The sequence below is a fragment of the Vitis vinifera genome, chromosome 13 (assembly GCF_030704535.1).
Source record: "Vitis vinifera cultivar Pinot Noir 40024 chromosome 13, ASM3070453v1".
Classification (NCBI taxonomy): domain Eukaryota; kingdom Viridiplantae; phylum Streptophyta; class Magnoliopsida; order Vitales; family Vitaceae; genus Vitis; species Vitis vinifera.
Genome location: NC_081817.1, coordinates 15,719,397 through 15,745,875, shown reverse-complemented (window position 1 = coordinate 15,745,875; position 26,479 = coordinate 15,719,397). Strand labels below are relative to the sequence as shown.

The 26,479-nt window shown below is 37.8% G+C and overlaps 1 protein-coding gene and 1 long non-coding RNA gene across 7 annotated transcripts in view; both read left to right on the top strand.

The window, feature by feature from the left end:
• LOC100264615 (AUGMIN subunit 1) overlaps window positions 1-18,549 on the top strand; it is a 29,509-nt gene extending 10,960 nt beyond the window's left edge. For 2 of the 6 annotated variants that reach the window (XM_002264780.5, XM_019223931.2), the window contains exons 7-10: window positions 6,885-6,960; window positions 17,560-17,725; window positions 17,858-18,113; window positions 18,196-18,549. Coding sequence is in view for 2 of the 6 variants with exons in the window: in XM_059742097.1 (XP_059598080.1) it covers window positions 1,941-5,600 (3,660 nt within the window). In the remaining 4 variants the exon portion in view is untranslated. The other 4 variants (XM_059742097.1, XM_059742099.1, XM_019223929.2 and 1 more) reach the window with 4 other exon arrangements.
• A 755-nt stretch (window positions 18,550-19,304) lies between these two features.
• Window positions 19,305-21,800, top strand: LOC104881224 (uncharacterized). The gene is made up of 2 exons (XR_787216.3): window positions 19,305-19,413; window positions 19,786-21,800. It is a non-coding gene; the product is annotated as an uncharacterized LOC104881224 (long non-coding RNA).
• Window positions 21,801-26,479: the final 4,679 nt, after the last annotated feature.

Below are 26,479 nucleotides of genomic sequence, written 5' to 3'. Positions count from 1 at the left end.
AATGGGCACAATCAATATGATTCTTCATAAGTGGTAGAGGCAAGATGGGGTATTTGGATGGCACACACAAGCTTGTTTTGCCCAAAGAAGTTGGATATCAAACCTGGTTTGGAGAAACAACCAAGGAAGCCTTATTCCTCCATGATCTGAGGAAGTTAAGGGTTGGGGAAAGGAACATTATTCAGCTGCGAAGATGGTCGCCGAAGGAAAATGCGGAATTAGACCGGAAATTTAGAGAAGGATGGATCGAATTAAGGGGGTTGCCATTTCACCTATGGTCGGAGGTTCACCTGAAGAAGATAGTGGATCAATGGGGGTCTGTAAAAGAAATTGATTGGCGGACGCTGAAGTTATTCGATCTCAGCAGTGCGAGATTAAAGATTGTAATGAGGGATAGGGCAATCCTTCCAGCCATGTTAGAGGTGACGGATGGGGATTGGGCGTTCACAGTCGTCGTCGTGGTGGTCGAAGATGAAGAAAGACGGAGAGGTAGCGAGAAGGATGAGTCGACTCGGGTGGCTGTCGCTTCTCACATGGAGACAGGTGGAGGAAGGCGAGGGGAGTGCGGAAGATCAACGGAGGAGGGAAGGTATCGTGTCGGGGAGGATAACAGACATAGGAAGGAGGGAAATAGGGGTAAGGGCTGCCAGCTCCCGTCACAGTCTCGTTTGAAATCAACAGATGGGATGGACGGGATTGGAGAAGAAGGAGAAGTTCGGGCCGGAGAAGATGAGGCTAGTGCTGATATGGGCTGTCGGGCCCGAGAGAGGAAGGCCCAGTTGCTGGCAAAGACTGATCCAAGTGGAGCTGTAATGGGTTGCAAGATTAAAGGCATGCTGGGCTTGGGCCTAAGCCCAGATGGGGTTACCCCAGTTGTTACAGCGGCGTCGTCACGCGAGAAAGAAGAAGACGCTTCTTCTGCAAACGAAAAGGTGAAATCAGCTCCTGGACTCCTCGAGTTTCAGTCGAGCAGGTTAGCGGAGAAGAAGGTGTTGCACGGTTCAAGGAAGCGGTGGTCAACTTTCTTTCCCCCAAGCTCAGAGCACCGACAAGGTATCCGGAGCAATAGCGAGCCCACTTCGCGCGGAAAAATCAAGGTGGACAGCGAAGAGGACCCAAAGACAGATGATTTAGGCGCCGAATCTCAGGCAAACAGAGGATTAAATGCAAGCCCTCTCTTTTCTCCGTGTTTATCAAGGCCTCGCAAGGAAAATTTAGGGGAAAGGGACTCGTCGCCGAGAAAGGAAGCAGATCTGAAATTTTTTTCATCCAACGAAGATATGGAAGGTTTTTTGGGCCGAGTGGGGTCTGATTCTCGTGGCTCAGCAGTCATTGTTAAGCCTTCTTCGCCAGAAACCAGAGGTAAAGGGCCTAGCTTGATAGGGAACTGTGTTCCGAGGGTTGCGGAAAATCTGGAGGTAACGTCTTCACTTTTTAATTCCATACATCCACTTATACCCTCTTCTAATTCCCTCTTGAATCCTCCCGTACACATTCAGTGTCCCTCTACCCCCATGTCCCCCGACTCATCTTCTCAATCTCTGGCACCCATGGAAAACCGAGTAATCTCTAAATTTTTTTCCAAAAAAGGCAACGATGAAGGTCATTTTCCGGTTGATATTCCTAGTTTAGAAATGGAAACGGAGGTGATCCAGCCTGCTTGTCCTTACCAGATGTCTGAGAGTGTCAATTCTCTCTCAGCTATTTTAAGATCACCTTGCAAGGAGTCCAGTAAGGCTACAGTTCACTTGGGAGGTATTGCGGGCTCTCCTTCGGGCGAGTTCCAAATAGAAGGACTGTCCCCTAGGAAAATGGCAAAAGTACGCGAGGTTTTAAAAAATCTGGATATCAAGGTATATTCCAGGAGGAAGAGCAGATGCTCCACAGGATTGTGAGACTATCTGGTTTTGGTTCGGAGTTTAGGGTCACAATAGTTTCACATGAAGATAATCAGTTGGAATACCAGGGGATTGGGCTCAAAGAAAAAGAGAAGGGTGGTTAAGGATTTTCTGAGATCAGAAAAGCCGGATGTAGTGATGTTTCAGGAAACAAAAAAGGAAGAGTGTGATAGAAGATTTGTGGGTAGTGTCTGGACAGCCAGGAATAAGGATTGGGCAGCCCTTCCGGCATGTGGGGCTTCGGGTGGAATTTTGATCATATGGGATGCTAAAAAATTGAGCAGGGAGGAGGTAGTGTTAGGTTCTTTTTCGGTCTCAATCAAGTTTGCATTGAACGGTTACGAATCTCTGTGGCTATCGGCAGTTTATGGCCCAAACATCTCAGCTCTCAGGAAGGATTTTTGGGTGGAGCTTTCAGACATTGCTGGGCTGGCTTCTCCGCGTTGGTGTGTGGGAGGTGACTTTAATGTCATAAGGAGAAGTTCAGAAAAATTGGGCGGTTCTAGATTAACCCCAAGCATGAAGGATTTTGATGATTTCATAAGTGATTGCGAATTGATAGATTTACCTTTAAGGAGTGCATCATTTACTTGGTCAAACATGCAAGTGAATCCAGTTTGCAAGAGATTAGATCGTTTCCTGTACTCAAATGAGTGGGAACAAGCATTTCCTCAAAGTATTCAAGGAGTACTACCAAGATGGACATCGGATCATTGGCCGATTGTCTTGGAAACTAATCCGTTCAAGTGGGGTCCAACGCCGTTCAGGTTTGAAAATATGTGGTTGCAACATCCTAGTTTTAAGGAGAATTTTGGAAGATGGTGGAGGGAATTTCAAGGAAATGGGTGGGAAGGGCATAAGTTCATGAGGAAATTACAGTTCGTTAAAGCCAAATTGAAAGTGTGGAATAAGGTTTCTTTTGGAGAGCTAAGTAAAAGGAAAGAAGATATATTATCTGATTTAGTTAACTTTGATTCATTGGAGCAAGAAGGGGGCCTAACCCATGAACTTTTAGCCCAAAGAGCTTTAAAAAAAGGAGAGTTAGAGGAGTTGATTTTGAGGGAAGAAATACACTGGAGACAAAAAGCTAGGGTAAAATGGGTAAAAGAAGGGGATTGCAATTCAAGATTTTTTCATAAGGTGGCCAATGGCAGGAGAAATAGGAAATTCATTAAGGAGTTGGAGAATGAAAATGGCCTAATGATGAATAATTCAGAGAGCATAAAAGAGGAGATTTTAAGGTACTTCGAAAAGCTCTACACGAGTCCTTCTGGAGAATCTTGGAGAGTGGAAGGCTTAGATTGGTCCCCTATATCTGGTGAGAGCGCGTTTAGGTTGGAATCCCCCTTTACTGAAGAAGAGATTTTTAAGGCTATATTTCAGATGGACAGGGATAAGGCTCCGGGGCCGGATGGCTTTACCATAGCAGTGTTTCAAGATTGTTGGGAAGTGATAAAGGAGGATCTAGTGAAAGTGTTTACAGAATTTCATAGGAGCGGAATTATTAATCAAAGCACCAATGCTTCCTTTATAGTTCTGTTACCTAAAAAAAGCATGTCAAGGAGAATCTCAGACTTTAGACCTATTAGTTTGATCACTAGTCTATACAAGATAATAGCCAAAGTGTTAGCAGGGCGTATAAGAGGGGTACTTCATGAGACCATCCACTCTACTCAAGGAGCCTTCGTACAAGGGAGACAAATTTTGGATGCAGTTCTCATAGCCAATGAGATAGTGGATGAGAAAAGAAGATCAGGGGAGGAAGGAGTTGTATTCAAAATTGACTTTGAAAAGGCCTATGATCATGTGAGTTGGGATTTTTTGGATCATGTGTTGGAGATGAAAGGGTTTGGTATTAGATGGAGGAAATGGATGAGAGGTTGCTTGTCCTCGGTTTCTTTTGCAGTCCTGGTGAACGGTAATGCGAAAGGGTGGGTTAAGGCATCTAGAGGTTTAAGACAAGGAGACCCTTTATCACCGTTCTTGTTCACTATAGTGGCAGATGTGTTGAGTAGGATGTTATTGAAAGCTGAGGAGAGAAACGTCTTGGAGGGTTTCAAGGTGGGTAGGAATAGAACAAGGGTTTCCCACTTACAATTCGCAGATGATACCATTTTCTTTTCCAGCTCTCGGGAGGAGGATATGATGACCCTTAAGAATGTCCTGCTAGTGTTTGGGCATATTTCCGGTTTGAAAGTTAATCTTGACAAAAGCAATATCTATGGTATTAATCTGGAGCAGAATCACCTTTCTAGGTTGGCCGAGATGCTTGACTGCAAGGCTTCTGGGTGGCCTATACTTTACCTGGGTCTTCCTCTGGGAGGGAATCCTAAGACGAGTTGCTTTTGGGATCCTGTGATTGAGAGGATATCAAGGAGATTAGATGGGTGGCAGAAGGCATATTTATCTTTTGGAGGCAGAATTACTCTCATTCAATCTTGTCTCACCCATATGCCTTGTTATTTTCTCTCCTTGTTTAAGATTCCCGCCTCTGTGGCAGCAAAAATTGAGAGAATGCAAAGAGATTTTTTATGGTCAGGCGTAGGGAAAGGCAAAAGAGACCATTTGGTTAATTGGGACGTGGTATGTAAGCCGAAATCGAGAGGGGGATTGGGTTTTGGAAAGATATCTATAAGGAATGTCGCTCTTTTAGGGAAGTGGTTGTGGAGATATCCTAGAGAGGGTTCTGCTCTATGGCATCAGGTGATTTTAAGCATTTATGGATCACACTCCAATGGTTGGGATGTCAACAACATAGTTAGATGGTCTCATCGTTGTCCTTGGAAGGCCATTGCACTAGTCTACCAAGAGTTTTCCAAGTTTACTCGGTTTGTGGTAGGTAATGGGGATAGAATTCGGTTCTGGGATGACTTGTGGTGGGGGGAACAACCTTTGGGTGTCCAATATCCAAGATTACTTAGAGTAGTCACGGATAAAAATGCTCCTATTTCATCAATTCTTGGTTATACCCGCCCTTTCTCTTGGAATTTCACTTTTCGCCGAAATCTTTCTGATTCTGAGATAGAAGATCTAGAGGGCCTCATGCAGTCTTTAGATCGTCTACACATTTCATCTTCGGTTCCAGATAAGAGATCTTGGTTCTTATCTCCTTCAGGTCTTTTCACAGTCAAATCTTTCTTTCTGGCCTTATCCCAATATTCTGAGTCGCCTACAATTTTCCCTACCAAGTTTGTCTGGAATGCTCAAGTCCCTTTTAAAGTCAAGTCCTTTGTCTGGTTGGTGGCTCACAAGAAGGTTAATACTAATGACTTGCTACAATTGAGAAGACCCTACAAAGCACTTAGCCCTGACATATGTAAGTTGTGCATGAAGCATGGAGAAACAATAGATCACCTCTTCCTTCATTGCTCTTTGACGATAGGGTTGTGGCACAGATTATTTCAATCAGCAAAGATGGATTGGGTTTCCCCAAGGAGTATCTCTGACATGTTATCTAGTAATTTTAATGGTTTTGGATCTTCCAAGAGAGGGATTGTTTTATGGCAAAACGCGTGCATCGCTTTAATGTGGGTGGTGTGGCGGGAAAGAAATGCAAGGATTTTCGAGGACAAAGCAAGGAATTCTGAGTATCTTTGGGATTCCATTTGTTTTCTTACCTCTTTCTGGGCTTTTTGTTCTAAGGTTTTTAAGGGGATTCCTCTTAACATGCTACAACTTGATTGGTTAGCGGCGTGTAACTAGAGTGTCTTTTCTCTTTATGTACTTTCTTATTTTTGATTTCTTGTAGTCTTGTTTTTCTTTGCTGGGAGGATTCCTCATCCTTCTTTTGTACCTTCTTTTTATCAATATATTCCGTTGTCGTTTCCTATCAAAAAATGGCTTACTTTACAACACAGCAAAGGAGATTTGGGATGCAACTAATTTAATGTACTCAAATCTGGGAAACGACTCTAAACTCTATGAGTTGAGTGAGAAGGCAAGGTCAATTCAGCAAGGAGACTCGTCAATAATGGCCTATTTCAATTCTTTAAATATTTTGTATCAAGAAATTGATTTGTGTCAGGATATTGTGTGGAAAAACCCAGAGGATCATGCCACTTACCGAAAGTTGATTGAAAAGGAAAGAGTCTTTAAATTCCTTCTGGTTTGCGGCCTGAATTTGATCAAGAAAGGGGTAGGATTTTAAGTAGCTCGCCCATTCCATCTCTTTGGGAGGTCTTCAACTCAATAAGGAGAGAAGAGAGTCGCATAGGCTTTATGATGAGTGGACCGAAGTCAACTGCAGCTAAAACATCTACATTATCAACAACAAATCAGCCGACTACAGGAAACAAAAATATTAGAGCAAATTCGGTCTATGTTGCAGGGAAAAATGCAGGGAAGAAGGATGACAAAGATAGTCTATGGTGTGATCATTGCTAGAAACCACAACACACAAGAGATAGCTGCTGGAAAATTCATGGGAGACCAGCGAATTTACCCCAGAACTTTGGAAAAGGTCATGGTTGGAATAATGGTGGTGGAGGACGAGGTTGGAACCTAGGATCAGATGGGGGCCGAGGCTTCCAAGCAGTAGCAGATTTTTCAAAACAGCCCAAGCAAGGAAATACTGGAGTTCCAAACCCTACCAAGGAGCAACTTGAGCAATTCTATAGGTTTATATTCCAAAATTCCCAAAATATTACCTCTGCAAATTTGGCCTAGTCAGGTAATTTTAGTACAAACCTTTCTACTAAATACTTGAAATCTGACTCCTAGATCATAGATTCAGGAGCAACTGATCATGACAAGGAATTCAAGCCTGTTTTGTTCTTATACTCCTTGTAATGGGACTCAAACGGTAAAAATTATTGATGGTTCCTTAACTAAAGTAAAAGGAATAGGCATTGTTCAAATTTCTAAGAACCCGAGTCTTAAATTTGTATCACATGTGCCTAACTTGTCTTGCAATCTTGTTTCCATTAGCAAACTTGCCAAGACTTGAACTGCATTGCTAATTTTCATCCAAAACATTGTCTTTTTCAGGATCTGTGTATGGGGAAGAAGATTGGTAGTGCTAGGGAGGTTGATGGACTATTTCTCTTAGAAGAAAAAATGCAAGGTGATGAAATAAAAAGGGTGTATCAAGCTAAAAGTAGTATAGCAGAGAATAAAGAAATCTGGTTGTGGCATTGTAGACTAGGACACCCTAGTTTCTCTTATCTAAAACTGTTGTTTCCTAGTTTATTCCAGAATAAAGATATTTCTCAATTTAAATGTAAGAATTGTGAGTATGCCAAACACCATAGGGCTTCTTTTCCCATTCAAATTTATGAAAAATCTTGTCTTTTCATGTTAATTCATAGTTATATTTAGGGACCTTCTCGTGTTAAAACTAATACTGGAGTTCGTTGGTTTATAACATTCATTAATGATCACACTAGAGTGTGTTAGGTGTATTTGTTGAACGAAAAGTTTGAAGCTGCTAGTGTGTTTAAACAATTTCACAAGATGATCTTAAATCAATTTGAAACCAACATTAAGATCCTTCACACGAATAATGGGAGAGAGTATTACTCAAATATTCTAGGAGAGTATCTACAAAAAGAAGGAATCATTCATCATTCATCATGTATTGACACTCCACAGCAAAATGGAGTGTTGGTAAGAAAAAATCGTCACCTTCTTGAAGTTGCCCATGCCATGATGTTCCAAATGAACATTCCAAAGCTGTTTTGGGGAGAAGCTATTTTGACAACATCCTATTTGATCAATAGAATGCCAACCCATGTCCTAAAATACGAAACTCCCATAAATACCCTAAAACAATGTTTTCCTGCCTCTCATCATTTGTTTTCATCCCTAACTCCAAAGTTTTATGGTTGCACAGCTTGTGTCCATATTAATGGCCACAATCATAGCAAGTTTGATCCTAGGGCACATAAATGCATTTTCCTTGGATATCACCCAACTTAGAAAGGCTATAAGTGTTATCACCCGTGATCACGAAAGTATTTTACATCTATGGATGTATCTTTCTTTGGGAACCAACCTTACAACACCCAAAATTCTCTTCAAGGGGAGATTAGAGGAGAAGAGAATTTTTGGGAATATCCTAAGAAAATGAGTCAGGGGGGAGAGATAGGAGAAATTAAAGGAATTCTTGAAAATATTTTAGTTGAAGAAAAAAAGAAAGGAAGAGAGCTAGAAAAAAAAAATTGACAAGGAGAAGAAGTGGATTACATATTCCAGGAGAAGAGGAAGAAATCCATCTCCTCTTGTAGAGGGCCAATCTTCAACTCCGGAAACAAAGTTGAACACTCAGGTAAATCCATTTCCTAAACCCTTGTTTGATGATCTTGATTTACCTATTGCTCTCAGAAAATCTAGCCAATCCTACACACAACATCCTCTCGCTCAATTTGTTTCCTATGGTGCTCTAAATGGCTCATTTGGAGCATTTACCACTAATCTATCTCATGTTAGTATTCCTCGTGATGTTCATGAAGCACTACAGCTTCCAGAATGGCTAGAAGTAGTTAATGAAGAGACGAAAGCTCTCTTTAAAAATCATACTTGGGAAGTTATTGATCTTCCAATAAGAAAAAAACCGGTGAGGTGCAAGTGGGTGTTCACAATCAAGTTCAAAGTAGATGGAAGCATAGAAAGATATAAAGCAAAACTGGTGGCTAAAGGTTACACCCAAACATTTGGTATTGATTACTAAGAGACCTTTGCCCTAGTAGCAAAGATACATACAGTGAGAGTTCTATTGTCTATTGCAGCAAAGATGGATTGGGCTCTACAACAACTTGATGTAAAAAATGCCTTCTTACTTGGTGACTTGGAAAAAGAGGTGTTTATGGAGTTGCTGCTAGGTTTTGAAGATCAATTGGGTAGAGGAAAAGTGTGTAGGCTGAATAAATCTTTGTATGACTTGAAGTAGTCGCTAAGGGCTTGGTTTGAAAAGTTCACTCTATCGGTGAAAAGCATGGGATATACTCAACGGGCAGACCAACCACACGATGTTTTACAAACATTCTTGTAATGGTAAAATAACTATTTTGATAGTTTATGTTGATGGCATTATCCTCACAAGAAGTGATGGAGAGATGCTAAGATCAAAGAAAGCTTTGGCACAGTCATTTGAAATCAAAGACCTGGGAAACTTGCGATCTTTAGCTCGGTCAAGAAAGGGAATTGTCCTGTCTCAAAGGAAGTATGTTCTAAATCTTCTTAAAGAGACAAGCATGTTAGGATGCAAACCTATTGACACCCTAATAGATGTGAACATCAAGATGAGTGTTCATATAGGTGGTAAGGAGGTTGATAGAGAAGGTTATCAAAGACTAGTGGGGAAGTTAATTTACCTCTCACACACTCGTCCAGACATTGCCTTTGTTGTCAGTTTAGTAAGCCAGTTTATGCACAATCCCAAGGAAGATCATCTACAAGCAGTATTTAGAATCTTTAGATATCTCAAAGGGTCTCCTGGAAGAGGACTGTTGTTCTCTAAACAAGACAAGAGTTTAGATGTGGAAGCTTTTACTGATGTTGATTGGGCAAGTTCTGTGGATGATAGAAGGTCTACCTCAAGTTATTACATTCCTAGGAGAGAATCTAATAACGTGGAGAAGTAAGAAGCAAGCGGTTGTTGCGAGGTCTACACAGAAGCTGAATTTAGAACATTGGCTCTTGGAATCTGTGAGCTTATCTAGATAAAGTCATTGATGAGTGAATTGAGAATGCCCCTGATGATACCAATGAGGCTCTACTGTGACAATAAAGTTGTCATTAGTATTGCACATAACCCAATTCAGCATGATAGAACCAAGCACATGGAGATTGATTGACACTTCATGAAAGAGAAGATAGAAGTTGGGCTTATAAACTTGTCTCATGTTTCTTCAAGTAATCAGGTAGCAGTTATATTAACAAAAGGGCTTACTAGACGTCAATTCAAGGAGTTCAAAAGCAAGCTGGGAATGGAAGATATCTACCATCCAGCTCCAGGGGAGTGTAGAGAATCAGTCAAGAATCTTTTTTTCTTAATTAGAGCTTTTGGTTATAATTGTATATTAGCTGGCTGATTTGATTTCTGTAATTTATTAGTCAAGATATTATAGGAAATTAGGTGTATTAGCTGTAGAGATACGTTAGTCTTGATAGCCTAGTTGGTAGTCTCTCTTTCCTTTTTTATGCTTAGCTATACTGTGTATATATTCAGCCCTGTATTCCAATTTTGAAATCAATGAAACATTTGGAAATCTTTTCCTAAGAAAACCACACACACCATTGTTGTAGGCCTCTGAAATAAGACATTGATAATGCTAAAAGCTTTGCCCACTAAGCTCCAACATTTGCCCCTCTGACCAAAACATTTTTCCTTCAAACCAAAATACTAATTTTCAGCATATAAGGGAGATGGGGAATTACCATGTCAGAAGTGATTTTAAGTTCTCGGGATATGAAAACACTCAGAAAACTAGTACCTTTTGATGCCCATTTGGAACCTGGTAAATACCTTGAATGGGAAACTCATTCCGCTACACCTCAGGCTTCAACATGCCGTTGGTTTTCCACCTTCAACACTTGCAGATCCTCCAGTCTGTCTCTGTTCCCTTCATTTGGAACTTTTGCAGCTCATTTGGGAGAAGATTGGAATTCCGCTTGTGTTCAGTAAACCACCATAATTTTATTTTATTTTTAGTTATTTGTCACCCATCTTTGTATTCTTGTCAAGTCCCAAGCACAATGACTAGTACCCAATGAGTATTTAGGTGTCAAACCCAAGAGAGTGACTGAAAAATGAGTTTTAGGAGATAGAAAGACAATTTTTGGTATTTCTGTTCTTAATATACAAGAGATAAAGCTAGAAAGTAAGAAAATCTAATATTTATGTCTAATCTAAGAGCCTTAGGGGATATATTTTTCTTTTCTTTTCTTTTTTGGGAAATTATGGGTGAGATCTAGCAGTTCACCAATTTTTTTAGACAGACTAATAGCTGATGCAGTTATGGTGGAAACTAGTGGCCTACAAGCTTTTGGAAGAAAGCCATAACTAGAAATTCCACACAAGTAAACCCAAAAATCTGATATGAATTAATCTTAAGTCTCTGAATGAACACCCATAAGCCAACAGTAATCCATTTAAACCACTAATAACCAGATTCAACTGCAAGTGGCAATCAACACCAAGAAATAAATAACCTAAATCGAAATAAAGAACTCAACAAGCCCAACTGCAAAAGAGCTCCATGAATGAGAGGAATAAACTGAAATTTAATTTGAATATCCCTATATGAATAAATTGTCACCAAACAAAATCCCATTCTTCCCACTTGCTTCAGAGTGGCTTCAGCACTTTCTATGGTAACTTTGTCATCAGTTGCATTGCGGTTCAGTATTCCTAAATCATAAAACTTTCTACGTGCGGTACTTTGTTATTCTGATATCCTTAACTTCTTAAACTAAAGTTCAGATAATCGACCAATTATATACAGGCAATGATATAGTTTTTTTTTTATAACCTCCTTTTGAAGTAAACGACTTTACTTGCACTTTAGATCTTATAATAGCAAGATCAGAGACTGATGAATATAATTTGGTTATATTTGACTGGTCAAAGAATCCATTCATTTGCTGCAGGGGGTTATTCAAAAACTTTGATCTTTGCACAAATCAGTCCTTCAGAACAGGACTTGGGGTGAAACTCCTAAGTTCATTGAACTTTGCAACTGGAGTTTAGGGCTCCTCCACCTCCCAATCATTTAGGGCTCTTGAAAAATGGGGATTCCAGCCCCCCCAACCCCCCTCCACCAAGGGGTCCCAAATATCCGCCACCTGAGCTTCCTTATCAACAGCCAAAACAAATAAGGAAGGAAATAACACGCACAAAGGGGAGTCCCCACACTATCTATCCCTCCAAAACCTCACCCTCCTCCCATTACCTACACGGAATGAAATTCGGGCGCCCACCAACTCCCAGTCCATCCTTATTCCTTTCCAAAGTCCCACACCATGCGCCTCTCTCACTTCCCGAGAGCACCAACCCCCTCTATCTTCCCCATACTTCCCTCTAATCACTTGATTCCACAAAGCCTCTTTCATTTGCAAAACGCCAATTCCATTTAGAAAGAAGAGCCTTATTGAGAATGGGAAGACATTTAACCCTCAAGCCCCCTTTCTTTTTACATAAGCACACCAACTCCCATTTTACTAAATGAGGCTTTCGCTCCAAATTGCCACCCCCCCAAAGGAAATCCCTTTGAATTTTCTCAAGTCTTCAGCTAACTGAGCTTGGCAAGCGCAACAAGGACATAAGATAAATAGGAAGATTCAACAAGGTGCTTCGGATTAGAGTCACTCTTCCTCTCTTAGATAAGTATTGTCTCTTTCACATGGCCAACCTTCTACGAAAACGCTCTTCCACTCCATCCCACACTGACACTGACTTAAACGGAGCACCCAAGGGAAGGCCCAAATAAGTGGACGGGAGACTACCCACTCTACAACCAAAATCCAAAGCGAGATCATCAATATTCTCTACCCTTCCTACTGGAATGAGTTCACTCTTCTCCAAGTTTATCCTGAGTCCCGACACAGCCTCAAACCACATGAGCAATCAACTTAGGTAAGTCAAATTGTCTTGAGAAGCTTGGCAAAACACCAAAGTATCATCAGCAAACAACATATGGGATATCTAAATTCCTTCTTCACTCCTACCCTTCATCCTACAGCCCGACATAAAACCTTCATCCACAGCTCTTTTAAGAAAAAGGCTAAAAACCTCCATGTCAATCACAAAAAGGTAAGACGAAAGAGGATCGCCTTGCCTCAACCCCCTTGAGCTTTGAAAGAAATCCGTAGAAGTGTCATTAACCAACACAGAGAAGCTTGCAGTGGATATGCACCACTTAATCCACCCTATCAATTTCTCCCCAAAACCCATTTTCGGTATAACTGTGAGGAGAAAAGACCAGTCCACATTGTCATAAGCCTTCTCTATGTCAAGTTTGCACAAAATACCATTCTCATTATTCTTCTGAAGCCTCGATGGCTTTATTAGCTATCAACACTGCATTTAGAATTTGTCTACCCTCCACAAAAGCCCCTTAAGCCTTAGAAACCACCTTTCCAACCACCTTTTTTAGCCTATTGGCTAAGACCTTGGCCAACCACTTATACAGACTTCCCACTAAACTTATAGGCCTAAAGTCCCTTAAATCTTCAACCCCCGCTTTCTTTGGGATTAAGACCACAAAAGTTGCATTTAGATTTTTAACAAATTTATTGTGATCATAGAATTCCCTGAAAAAATTCATCACATCATCCTTCACAAAGTCCTAAGCAAACTACCAGAAAGCCATTGAGAAACCATCAAGCCCCGAAGCTTTATCCTCATTACATCCCAATAGCACATCATACACCTCCTCTTCTGTGAACTGCACCTCCAAAACACAAGCATCCATATTCTCCAGTGTCTCACACTGCAGCCCAGATAAAGGAGGACGCCAGTCCCCTGGATTGGACAGCAAAGTCCTAAAGGCATTGACTATTGCTTCGTTGATCCCATTCTCCTCCGAATGCCAAATACCATTAATCCTTATTTGGTCCACATTGTTTCTTCTTCTGTGAGCATTGGCCATCTTATGGAAGATGCCCGTATTTCTGTCACCCTCTTTCAACCACACTTCTCTAGTTTTTTGCCTCTAAGTAATCTCTTCTAGTAACACCCATTTTTTATTTTCTTCCCTCGCTTCTCTTCTAGCTTCCATCTCTTCCAAAGACAATCTGTTAGTCTTCTCCTTAGCATCCTAGAACTCCATCTGATCCAAAGCCAAATTCTTCCTGTATTTAACCCTACCAAAGACATCTATGTTCCATTCCTTCAATTTAAACTTCACGACCTTTAGTTTTTCCACCAAAATAAAACTTTCAATGCCATTAAAGTTGTCCCCCTCCCACCAAGATCTCAACAAATCCTTAAAACTCTCCACTTTTAGCCACATATTCTCAAATCTAAAGGGGGAGGGTCCTCTTCTCAAACCCCCTCCTTCCAGCAGAATCGGGAAGTGGTCTAACACTAGTCTTGAGAGGACACATTGTCTCAAACCACTAAAATGGCAATCCCACTCCTCATTAACCAAGAATCGATCTAGCCTTGAAAATGACTGGTTGTTCACCCCTCCACTCCAAGTAAAAAGACCCCTAAGTAGAGGCAAATCCTTTAACTCTAAATCTTCTATTACTTCTGAAAACCTTTTCATGTCTGAATTCAAACTCCCTCCTCTACTGCACTCATCAAGGCTTAAGATGGCATTAAAATCCCTAGCAACACACCACGGACCATTCCAAAGGCCTTTTATAGCCCCCAACTCATCCCAGAAGCACTCCCTGTCCCTCCTCATGGTCGGGTCATACACCCCTGTAAAAATCCAGATGAAGCCATCCTCACAATTCTTAAAATGGCATGAAATTGAGAACACTCCCTTTTCTAGGTCAATCAATTCCAACGCCCTATTATCCCAAAACACCACTATGCCACCAGCAGTACCCCTTGAATCCACAGAACCCCATTCTAAAAATCTCCCCACTCCTAGACTACGGACAAGGCCCCTTGACATTTCTTAGATTTTAGTTTCCTGCAAGCAAACCAAATCCACCCTATTCTTCTTAATCAAGGCTTTGATTACCTTCCTCTTATCACAATTATTTGCCCCTCTTACATTCCAAGAAAGCATACAGATCTTCATCTAGACCTGAAAAAACTATCCCGTCTTCTCCTCCTCCTCCAATATAATTCACGGTCCATTCCAGCTTTCTCAATTCCCTTTCGAACTTTGACGACTCCAATTTTTTCTTTTTCCTACCATCCAACTTCCCCTTCTGTAATTTCCTCTCTTTCATTCTTTTCAACAAAAATAAAATCTCTCCTTTGAAACCCTCTGTCGGCATTCCAAGGCATCGGCTAAACTTAGCCAAGCAACTAGACTGCCAGCACGGCTCACCCGCTTCGTTTCCCTCCTCCATGACTTCTTGAAATGCCCTTTCCGATACATCCTTTATCTCCTCCTTAACAGCCTCATTAGCCATTCCCAAGAAACCAGAGACCGCTGCCTCCCTTCCATCCGCCAAAATCATCCTTAAAGGATCCAAATCTGTTCCCCCGACTGTTTCTAAGCTACAATCCCGGCCTCGGCTCCCATCAGTGGCGACGATTACCCCATCCCGCCTAGAAAGAATAGAAGAAGAAGAGAAATCCCACTTCCCCAACAAGAATAGAGCTCGAGGATAAGAAGCTGTGTCCTTGGAAGCCTCCTCCATCAAAGCTTCGTCTGTAAGCTCAGTGAGATTTAGCGTCGGTGGAGACGACCCCAGCTGGATGCCTAAGACATCCCCGTCTGGTCTCCCACAGTCCACATCGTGACATCCCCTGCAAGCCCTAGCCCCAAATAAGACTTTAGAGTCGGATCGTCCCACCTGATTTGGGCCTTTGGAAGATGCCACCGTGGGTCGGCCCACTTCCAAGAGATTTTTTAAAGCTGCATCAAAAAGGCCTTCCTCGTTGGGCCTCCTCTCTACATTCATTTCCAAGTCTTGGCCCAAAGGACTATTAACTTGGGCTGCAGGCCAATTTTTTGAAACCCCCTCCCAAACAGAAAGCAGCCTGCCTCTGACCATTTCAGCCTCTGCCCCTCTTGCCAACATCGAGTCAGAAAAAAGGGCCTCCCTATCTTTTCTGCAGCAATCTTCTCCACTCTCACACGGCACAGTCACCTTTGCAGACTGCTCATGGGATTGAATATGCTCCACATTATAGCCGGTGCGTGAAACACCCCCTTCTTCATCCTTAACCTCTTGCTCCTTTCCCAAACCATTTCTAATTACTGAGATCACTTCCGACACCCTTGGTTGCACCTCCCACCACAGTTGAATAGCAAAACAAAAAGAGCTAATTGCCACCTACAAAGAACTTGGCCACTTTAACCTTTTAGATTTCACTAATAATCTAGCCCATTGCAGCTCTTTAAAGGCAGCAGTGTTTTCATCCACTGCAACAAAACCCCTACAGCAATCCCCAATCTTTCTAAACACTTCCCGGCTCCAAAAGTGCAGCGGTAATCTCACTACTCTCACCCAAACTTCCTTAATTTGTTCACAGTATTGAGAACACCCCACTTTTGGGTCCCACCTTTCCAAGTGCAGAAACGAATCCTTAAAGCACCGAAACCCTCTTAATAACACTTTGTCTGCCTCTGCTTTATTCTCAAACTCAATCAGAATGAAAGGGCCCCCCAACCATGCAAACTTCACTCCTTTAAGGTTCCAGTGATATTTTCCCCATCTTCCCAAAGCGGACAGGTCTGGAGCCGACACAGGAGACTCTCCCCATCTCCCAACCAGACACCAGTCCAACATCTTCCTTCCACTTAACACATCTTCTTCTCCCAGCTGTAGCCACACTGGTTCCCCTAACCTTCTCGCTCTTGTTTTCACCACATCAACATAGGAATTTTTTGCCTTCCCTTCATGAGCCCCAACTCTACTCTCTGTCCTAGAGAATACTAAAACTTCCCTAGGCTCATCATGTGTCGATACTCCAAGAGAACGGAGCTTTTCAGCCAACAAGGTCCACCCTCCCAGAATACCTTTTCCTTCCAGGAACACTAAACAAAATTTCTTTGCCTCTGAGTCAACCACAGAGCACAATAAAAATCTGTCTGCCTCATTTGCTTGACATTCCAATTTAAACTTCCTACCTCCATGCTCCCAACTTTTAATAAATCTCTGAGCAAACTCACCCCTACAACAATCCTCCACTCCCTCCAACAGACAACTCAAGCTAATGCTCCCAAATTTGATCCACAAAGTAAATCCTCTACTTCTTTCCACAATGATCCCCTTATGTTTCTCTGTTCTTAATATACAAGAGATAAAGCTAGAAAGTAAGAAAATCTAATATTTATGTCTAATCTAAGAGCCTTAGGGGACATATTTTTCTATTCTTTTCTTTTTGTGAAAGTATGGGTGAGATCTAGCAGTTCACCAATTTTTTTGGACAGACTGATAGCTGATGCAGTTATAGTGAAAACCAGTGGCCTACAAGCTTTTGGAAGAAAGCCATAACTAGAAATTCCACACCAAGTAAACCCAAAAATCTGATATGAATTAATCTTAAGTCTCTGTATGAACACCCATAAGCCAACAGTAATCCATTTAAACCACTAATAACCAGATTCAACTGCAAGTAGCAATCAACACCAAGAAATAAATAACCTAAATCGAAATAAAGAACTCAACAAGCCCAAGCTGCAAAAGAGCTCCATGAATGAGAGGAATAAACTGAAATTTAATTTGAATATCCCTGTATGAATAAATTGTCACCAAACAAAATCCTATTCTTCCCACTTGCTTCAGAGTGGTTTCAGCACTTTCTATGGTAACTTTATCATCAGTTGCATTGCGGTTCAGTATTCCTAAATCATAAAACTTTCTATGTGCGGTACTTTGTTATTCTGATATCCTTAACTTCTTCTTAAACTAAAGTTCAGATACTCTACCAATTATATACAGGCAATGATATAGTGTTTTTTTTATAACCTCCTTTTGAAGTAAACGACTTTACTTGCACTTTAGATCTTATAATAGCAAGATCAGAGACTGATGAATATAATTTGGTTATATTTGATTGGTCAAAGAATCCATTCATTTACTGCAGGGGGTGATTCAAAAACTTTGATCTTTGCACAAATCAGTCCTTCAGAACAGGACTTGGGGTGAAACTCCTAAGTTCATTGAACTTTGCAACTGGAGTTTGAGGGGTGGAGTTAGGTCCTGCCAAGAGGCAGATTGATATGGGTGAGTTTCAAAAGATGAAAATGATGGTAAGCTCAAAACTGTTTAATAGGAATGTTCTTTTGGTCAACTATGTCCTACACACATTAGCATGTCCATATGTTGAATTCTTTTAAACTGTAATCTGAATGAATTAATACTTAGCTTCTGATTTTCTGAAGCTTGATAAAGTAAAGCAAGAATCCAACTCAAAAGATGAGGCTTTGGGGAAATTAGAATAGAACTTTCAGAATTTGGAAGGCCAAAAGCAAGGATCAGATTTGCAGGAATCAAAAGGAAAAGGTTTATGAACTAGAACTCCAGCTTGAGTCAAAGACAGAGTTATGTAGACAGCTGTAGAAGCAGTTATTTCAACTCTCAGTGGGAGTGAAGGAGGAGGAAATTGGCTTGACTCTCCAGCAAAAGGTTGCTTCTTAGGTGAGTTATTTTTATTTCAATTTCTTACTTTGTCACGGTTAACCAACAATTGGCCCATCTAACCCTACTATTCTTGCACAAGGTCAAGGAACTAGAGAAAAAAAATGAAAGAGCATGAGCTTGAGGAGTTCAAGACATGATGACGACTCGCTCCATACCATATGCCATTGGTGGCTGCAATGGTATTAGAGGTTAATTCAAAAGACATGTTTAACCTCGTGTACAATTGAATAGTATGGATGATTGATATGACCTAAGAAGTAGAAATGATATAGTAATTTCTCTACATGTATTAAGCAGGTCGAGCTGCTTGAAAACCAGTTGAAAGAGAGGACACAAGATTTTGAACTTATTACTAGTACAAAAGGTTGCTACAACTAATGAAATGTTACAAAATTTTCTCCCTTATCATTATGAATCTTTTCAATTTTCAAAATTTCTCTTGAGACTACTCAATCAAAACCCAGAAAATTCCTGCTAATGGGATATTGGTGATACTGTGTTTGTATAGGGTGCTTTTGTATAAGAGGTTAGCCATGTGGGACGATGAGGTGTCAATAGTTTAAGGTGAGAGTGGAGCAGAGTGTGAAGTATGACATCTTCACAAGGATGAAAGAGATCATCTCATCATATGGAGAAATCATTTTTCTTGTTACAGGAGGGAAACAATCAACCCTCTCAAGTGCAACCCTCTCAAGTGCACATAGCGTCACCTTCTCTAAGAGGTATGTGCACTTGAAAAATTAATTTAAAAATACCAATTTTTAATGTTTTAAATTTTTGAAAAATAAATTATTTCAATCAAATAAAATGATAGTATTATTTTTTTAAATAGAACAAAAAAATAAAAAATAAATATTTTCTTGTATGATAAAAAATGGATACAAATTTCACTTATTATTACTTGCTTTATATTATTATTATTATTCATAAATGATTTTTATTTTTTAAAATATTACTGAACCCATTTTTTTTTAAAGAGATCAAAACAATAATTAATAATTAAATACATTTATTAATATGGTTTGAGATTTATAATAAAATTAAATTCAGAATTATTATATTTTAAAATATATTAAATAAAATTAAATGTTTAAAATTTTGGTGAATAGGATGTAATTGACCTGTCCTAGGCATATCTCGTAATTACAAAAATACCCAACCTAAGCACTACATATATCAGGCCCCAGAACGCAGTAACCCTAAGTGATAATGTGATATGCTGGCTGGCGGCCGCCATCAGGGTTTATCACGTTGTCGCCTGTCGTCATTGTGGGTCGACCTCCTCCTCCCACTAACGGTAATTCATGGCCCCCATTTGGTTGCTGAGAAATTGAAGGATTTTTTTTTTTTTTAATAATTCCTTTCTAAGTTTCCTCGGCAAGGAAATGGATTGGGAATATGCCCTTCATTATACCGAGGATTCTTTATTCTCTAGATGTCCATCGTTTAATTCAGCAGGTTCTTGTATTTCTTACAAAATGTTGTTTCTAGAAATTACATGAAACTTCCATTAGACCTGAAAAAGGTTTTGGTGGTTATGGTTGTGCATATTGATTTTGTTTTCTAGTCAAGAGGGTATATCATCTTTGCCCTTGATGACTTAATTTCACAGAAAATTTTAATTTTATTGGCTTAGAGTTTGAGCAAGTGTTTGAAATTTAAATGCCAGATGATGTTGGGACATAGCGCAAGGGCTTTGAGTACCATTTTACTATAGTGTTTTAATGGGACAATGAAATCTAATGAATATGGTCTATCCCATCTGATGGCAACTGCATTGATTTATGACCAAGTGTAAAGAGCATACTGTTTTGCTTTTCTTCCTTCATTCATGTCTTCCTACAGGTTATGTAACTGAATCAATTTAATTGCGTTTAGAAAATGCCTGTTCTTTGGTGCCATTACCTATAAATTTCATCATCCATAGCTAGACAATGGTGGTGATGGTTATTATGGGTACAATCTAATCATCTACTCTTTTATTCTGATTGGCATTACCTATCTGAAACTCTTGTTTCTCAAGGTGATAGGCCACATTCTTTCTCGTTGTGAGTGTGATCCTTTTTTGGTGATGGATAACAGTTTTTTCCTCTTGAGAATCAAACTTGGAACCTCCCATATCCTCACTCCAACCCCTTCCCTTTTGACTGAAGCCTGAAGTGCCTATTTTCCCTTTCTATGACATATGACATGCTCCTGAGCAACCTAGTCGACTCCCAAATTTACCTTGTTCACTTTGCTTATGATTTTAGACAACTGTAATTGGTAGGGATCAGAATTAGTTGAGTTGAGCTTTATATTTATGACCTTTTTAGTTGTACGATCCATGGAGGAAATGTTTGCAAAGATGATCTTTATTTGATAAGCAACTTGGAAGGTTGGTTTCAAGGTTCCCAAATTGAAAAAATGGAGGATGAAGAAAATATAGCTATTAAACACAAGAAGTTTAAGCACAAAGTCATAACCCAGTAGCCAAAGATGAAGTCAGAATGGGAAATAATTCAACCCTAGAAACAGTCCTCCCATGAATGCTTCAGGAAATTAGTCTCAGAAAATGTCAATCCATGAATCAACTTAAAACCATCTAACCAAAATAAATAAGTAAATAAAAATAAAAAATGGAAAAACTGATGTACCACTTGCATAAGATTAGCATCACTCATAGGCCCAATGGTCCATAGGTGAGTGACCCTTTCAGGCTTTTGAAGGTGATCTACCATATTGTTGGATTTGCTTAACTTCTAGTCTAGTACATAATATGAATATCCAGAAAAACATGGATTATTTTTTCTCATTTTATTCCTAGGGTATGGTTACATGATTTAGAGGAAAGGAAGTTTCTAATGGTCATTGGAGTACATTGTATGGTATGCTGTTTGATTGGTTGCCAAGGTAACTTAGCTTTATATATAGGTTCTTCTCAATGCAAACTGGAGAATGCCTTGAGACTTTATAAAACATGCACTAGTTTTATTATGCTTAGACATTCAAGGTTTAGCTGGGGATGCATCTTTTCGTGCCTCAATTTTTCTTGTGTACAAGCCATACATAATATTTCTATAATGATGTTTATTATATTTTTATGTATATCTTACCAAAATTTTTAGATATATGCATGTGCATGCACTAAGTATGCATTTATGCTGACATTACCATGTGTCTTTATGGAATCATGTTCTATTGGTTTTCTATTTCTATGGATATTATTTTCATATTTTCATCTTTGACTTATTGTTCTCTGTGCAAGAGTGTTTGACTTTGCTAGTGCCCTTCTAATAAGATGTTTAAAATTTGTTTCTAGTCAAGAGGGTATATCATCTTTGCTCTTGATGGCTTAATTTCACAAAAAAATTTGTTGCCAGATGATGTTGGGACATAGCGCAAGGGCTTTGAGTACCATTTTACTTTAGTGTTTCAATGGGACAATGAAATCGAATGAATATGGTCTATCCCATCTGATGGCAGCTGCATTGATGTATGACCAAGTGTAAAGAGCATACTGTTTTGCTTTTCTTCCTTCATTGATGTCTTCCTACAGATTATGTAACTGAATCAATTCAATTGTGTTTAGAAAATGCCTTTTCTTTGGTGCCATTACCTACAAACTTCATCCATAACTAGACAATGGCGGTGGTGGTTGTTATGGGTACAATCTAATCATCTGCTCTGTTATTTTGATTGGCATTACCTATTCTGAAACTCTTGTTTTCTCAAGGTGATAGGCAACATTCTTTCTCTTTGTGAGTGTGATCTTTTTTTGGTGATAGATAACATTTTTTTCCTCTTGAGAATCAAACTTGGGACATCCCACATCCTCACTCCAACCCCTTCCCACTTGACCGAAGCCTCAAGGGCCTATTTTCCCTTTCTATGACATATGACATGCTCCTCCTGTGCAACCAAGTCAACTCCCAAATTTACCTTGTTCACTTTGCTTATGATTTTAGACAGTAGGGATTAGAAGTAGTTGAGTTGTGCTTTTATATTTATGACCTTTTTGGTTGCATTATCCAAGGAGGAAATGTTTGCAAAGATGATTTTTATTTGATAAGTAACCTGGAAGGTTGGTTTCAAAGTTCCCCAATTGAAGAATGGAGGAGGAAAAAAATTATAACTATTAAACACAAGAAGTTTAAGCACAAAGTCGTAACCCAGTAGGCAAAGATGAAGTCAGAATGGGAAATAATTCAACCTCAGAAACAGTCCTCCCATTAATGCTTTCAGGAAATCAGTCTCAGAATTTGTTAATCCATGAATGAACCAAGTATGCAAAAATAAAAAAATGGAAATACTGATGTATCACTTGCATAAGATTAGCATCACTCATAGGCCCAATGGTCCATAGGTGAGTGACCCTTTCAGGTTTTCAAGGTGATCTACCATAGTGTTTCAGTATTGCTCAAGGTCACCACTAGGAGTGAAATAATATTTGTGTGTCTGCTTAACTTGTATCTTGTACATAATATGAATATCCAGAAAAGCATGGATTATTTTTTCTCATTTTATTCCTAGGGTATAGTTACAATGAATAGAGGAAAGGAAGTTTCTAATAGTCACTGGAGTACACTCTATTGTATGCTGTTTGATTGGTTGCCAAGGTAACTTAGCTTTATTTTAATATATGTTAGAAAAATATGGATATTAATAATAATTTAAAAATAATAATTGTTAGTAATATTTTATTTAAAATGAATCATGAATAAAATTTAAATTTTTTAACATGTAAATGAGTCAATTTTATTTTTTTTATTACATGTGCACATTTAGTTTTCAATTAGGAAAATAGTATTTTGGAATATTTTGACTTAAAATGCAATTAATTGAATTGGTTTTTGGAATTTTAAATTATTTTTAAAAATGAAAATATCTATTAAAGAATTGTGCATATATAATAAATAGTAAAGCCATGATTTAAGATTTATAATATATTAGTTTTGATTTATTATTTTTTGTAGTGGTTGGATATATATTTTGAATTTTAAATTAATTTTTTAAAAATTTAAATTCATTAATAAATTTGATACAAAATGGCACTTGATTTGAAGTTCATCTATAATAAGAAAATTTATAAAAAAAATAATTACATGCATAAAAAAAAAAAAATAACAGTTATTGTGAACCAATTGTTATCTATAAATTTTTAGCAATAATGAGTCACTTTTTTGAGTTTCAAATTACTTGAAAAAGTACTAGACTTGCTAATGAATTTAAGGTATTAAGTCTTATTCAATTCTAGTTTATTTGTCTAATGATGGTAAAATATGATTTTATATGGAAGAGAAACCATAGATTTATGTCAAATCATTTTTTGTTCATAAATTTTTAGTATTAATTACATCACTATATGAATTTTATATTATTTTTAAAATTTCTTGTACTCGTTAATGAATCTAACACCTCAAGTCTTGTTTGATTTGAATTTTATTCGCTTAGTGAAAAAAATTTGTAAAAATAATATATATATAAAGAAGAAATTAATCAAATCATTTAAAGTAAATTTTGGTATGTAACCTTCTAATATAATTGAATTTCATGACTTTCTAATACTAATTAAATCAGTTTTTGAGCATATTTCATCTTTTATAAGAAAAATCATAGGCCAATATTGAGATGTATCAAATTTCACAAATTAATCAAGATTATAATTTTGTCCATATTTTTTTGGAAATTTGTGCACTTTATTTTGTGAATAGTAAAATATGAAACTAAAATAAAAAGAAAAAAAAATGGAACCAAAATAATAGAAAAATACTGGTTTATTATTCTTCTCAATAATAAAATATGAAAATAAAATAATATTAGGATTTCACCTATAACAAAATAAGGTAATCATCCAAGAGGGGGAAAGGGGGAAGGAGGGGGTGAATAGGTTGATGGTCACTTTTTAAAAATTTAAAAATTATATGAATGCAAGTAATAACTTATGCAATTATGTAAATACAATGAAAAACAATTGTATATAAAATAAATAGAGCAAAGAAGAGAAATTGTAAACACTAGTTATTGTAGTGATTTTGGTGCAACTCGACCTTCACCCAGTCTCCTCAAGTTTCAACCGCATTGAGGATTTCATTATTTTGAAACTTCCAACCAAATCCTTCAAGCTTAAGATTGGATTACAGTCCTAATCAACTTTTTTGGACTTATGGCTCCAAAAATCTTATTGGATTATGGTTTCAAACACCATTTTTAATAAGACTTTTCAAGAGAAAATCTTTAAAATGTTTTCATTGGATTGTGGTTTCAAAACACCCTCAAAAGATATAAAAATAAAAAATAAAAAAAAAAGATTCCTAGTTTATCAAATTTGCTCAAGTGGAATTCAAAGAAACTACGGTTGAATGATGCCTAAGATAAAATGCAAGTTTGAAAACAAGTGGACCCTAAAAAATCCCCTTTAAAACTCAAATAATATTTTTTAAAAATGATGTGAAACTCTTCCCTCATCAATAAAAAAGTTTGAAGCATTTAGATAAGAGTTTGGAGCCCAAAAACTAATTGTTAGACATAATTTAGGTTCAATCGATTGACGGTCAAACCGGCTACTAAAATATTAGAAAAATCTTGAAGTTAAGAAGGCCTTGCTAGTAAAGAAAATTAACAAACAAAATGTTATTATTGGAATTGTAGAAGCCAAATTTAAAAGAAAAAATCTAAAAATAATACAAAATTAAATTAAACAATAAAAATTCTTTAAGAGTGAGGATCAAGATTAAAATAATGATTTCATGAAAAGTTGAAAAAAAAATGGAAATATGAGAAACTAAAAACAACCTTAATGGCCTGATTTAGTTAAAAGAATGCAATTTTGGAAAAGAAAAGAAAAAATTATATTTTACTTCTGTGGAAATAAGCAACAAATCAAAAGAAAAAAATTATGAGATTCTCTCTATTTTTAATTTCACTCGGATTTTTTTTTTGGTGTTTTGTTTTCAAAAATTAACTGTAGTCTTTTATATTTATTCATTGTTCCTACATTTTAGTCTTTAATTTGCCAAAATCTCTTTATCAAAAGCATTTATTCCTTTGTTGTATCAAAGAGTTGTCTCATTTTGTTTTTATTTTTGATGGACGATTGGATTTGATTGGATTTTAGGGTTTATTTATTTATCTTTTGCGTTTTGTTCAGGGAAAATTATACTTATATCTACCAGAACTCTTTTAACATCCATCGTATTTACACATCCACCTAAAAATTTAAAACTTATTAATACTTCACCTTACAATTTAAAAAATTCCCAAAACGCCCTTCTCATTTATCCCTCCCTAAATCTATCTTCTTCCTTTTTCTCTTAATCTATTTCTTCTCAACCACAAATCTTAACTTCAAATTATCTTGTTTGAAGATTTTTTTTTATACCATAAAACTATTGTAAATATATTCATAACTAATTTGAATTTTTTTTTAATACATTTTGTTTGAATCCATATAACTTATAACATGGATATCTTTTAAGGCTTATTTATATATAATTTTTCTATTAAAAAAAAAAAAAAAAAAAAAAAACCTTCTTGTTAAAATGGTTGAAAAGCAATTAAGAAGAATTTAGAAGATCCAACATCATAGCTATGTTTGGTGCTAGAAGGCTGAACATTTTTGTGTTGAAGGGTACTTTAGGGCTTTCAAGCAAGGGGCATTTGTGTCTTAAGAAATTTCATCAAGAGGATGAATGCAAAGGGAGTTTTGGTAGATGCAAATATAATTTTCCTTACTAATATATCCACCTTACAATTTAAAAAATATCCAAAACACCCTTCCGATCGTCACTCCCTAAACCCATCTTCTTCCTTTTTCTCTCAATCTATTTCCTTTCAACCATAAATCTCAACTTCATATTACCTTGTTTGAAGCTTATTTGATATTGTAAGTATATTCATAGCTAATTTGAATTTTTTTTAGATATTTTGTTTGAGCCCATATAACATACAACACAAATATCTTTTAAGGCTTATTCATATATAACTTTTGACAAAAAGAAAAAAAAAATTAAAAAATGAATGATTTGCTGCTTTTCAGGATATTATTCTCATTGTTTATACACAGAAAATGAATGCATTATTTGGTACTCTCAGTATATCCGAGTATCTCTTCAATGTTTGAGGCCTGTTGCCGTCACTGATTGGTAGCATTCCAACCTAGACCGGATGCCCATGAAGTCCCAGTTAGAGTGGAGAAATCCTTTTGAGAATGAGGCCTATATAAAGAGGGATTGCAACCTGATAACCATCTTTCTGCTTTTAAGGGGTTGAGCAGGATGCTTACAGCATAATTGAATTTTGACACTTCTCTATAAGGCTTGCAACCAGGCCTATACCCAGAAATTTGACAAAGACAACAATCCAACTACCCCAAGACTCAACCA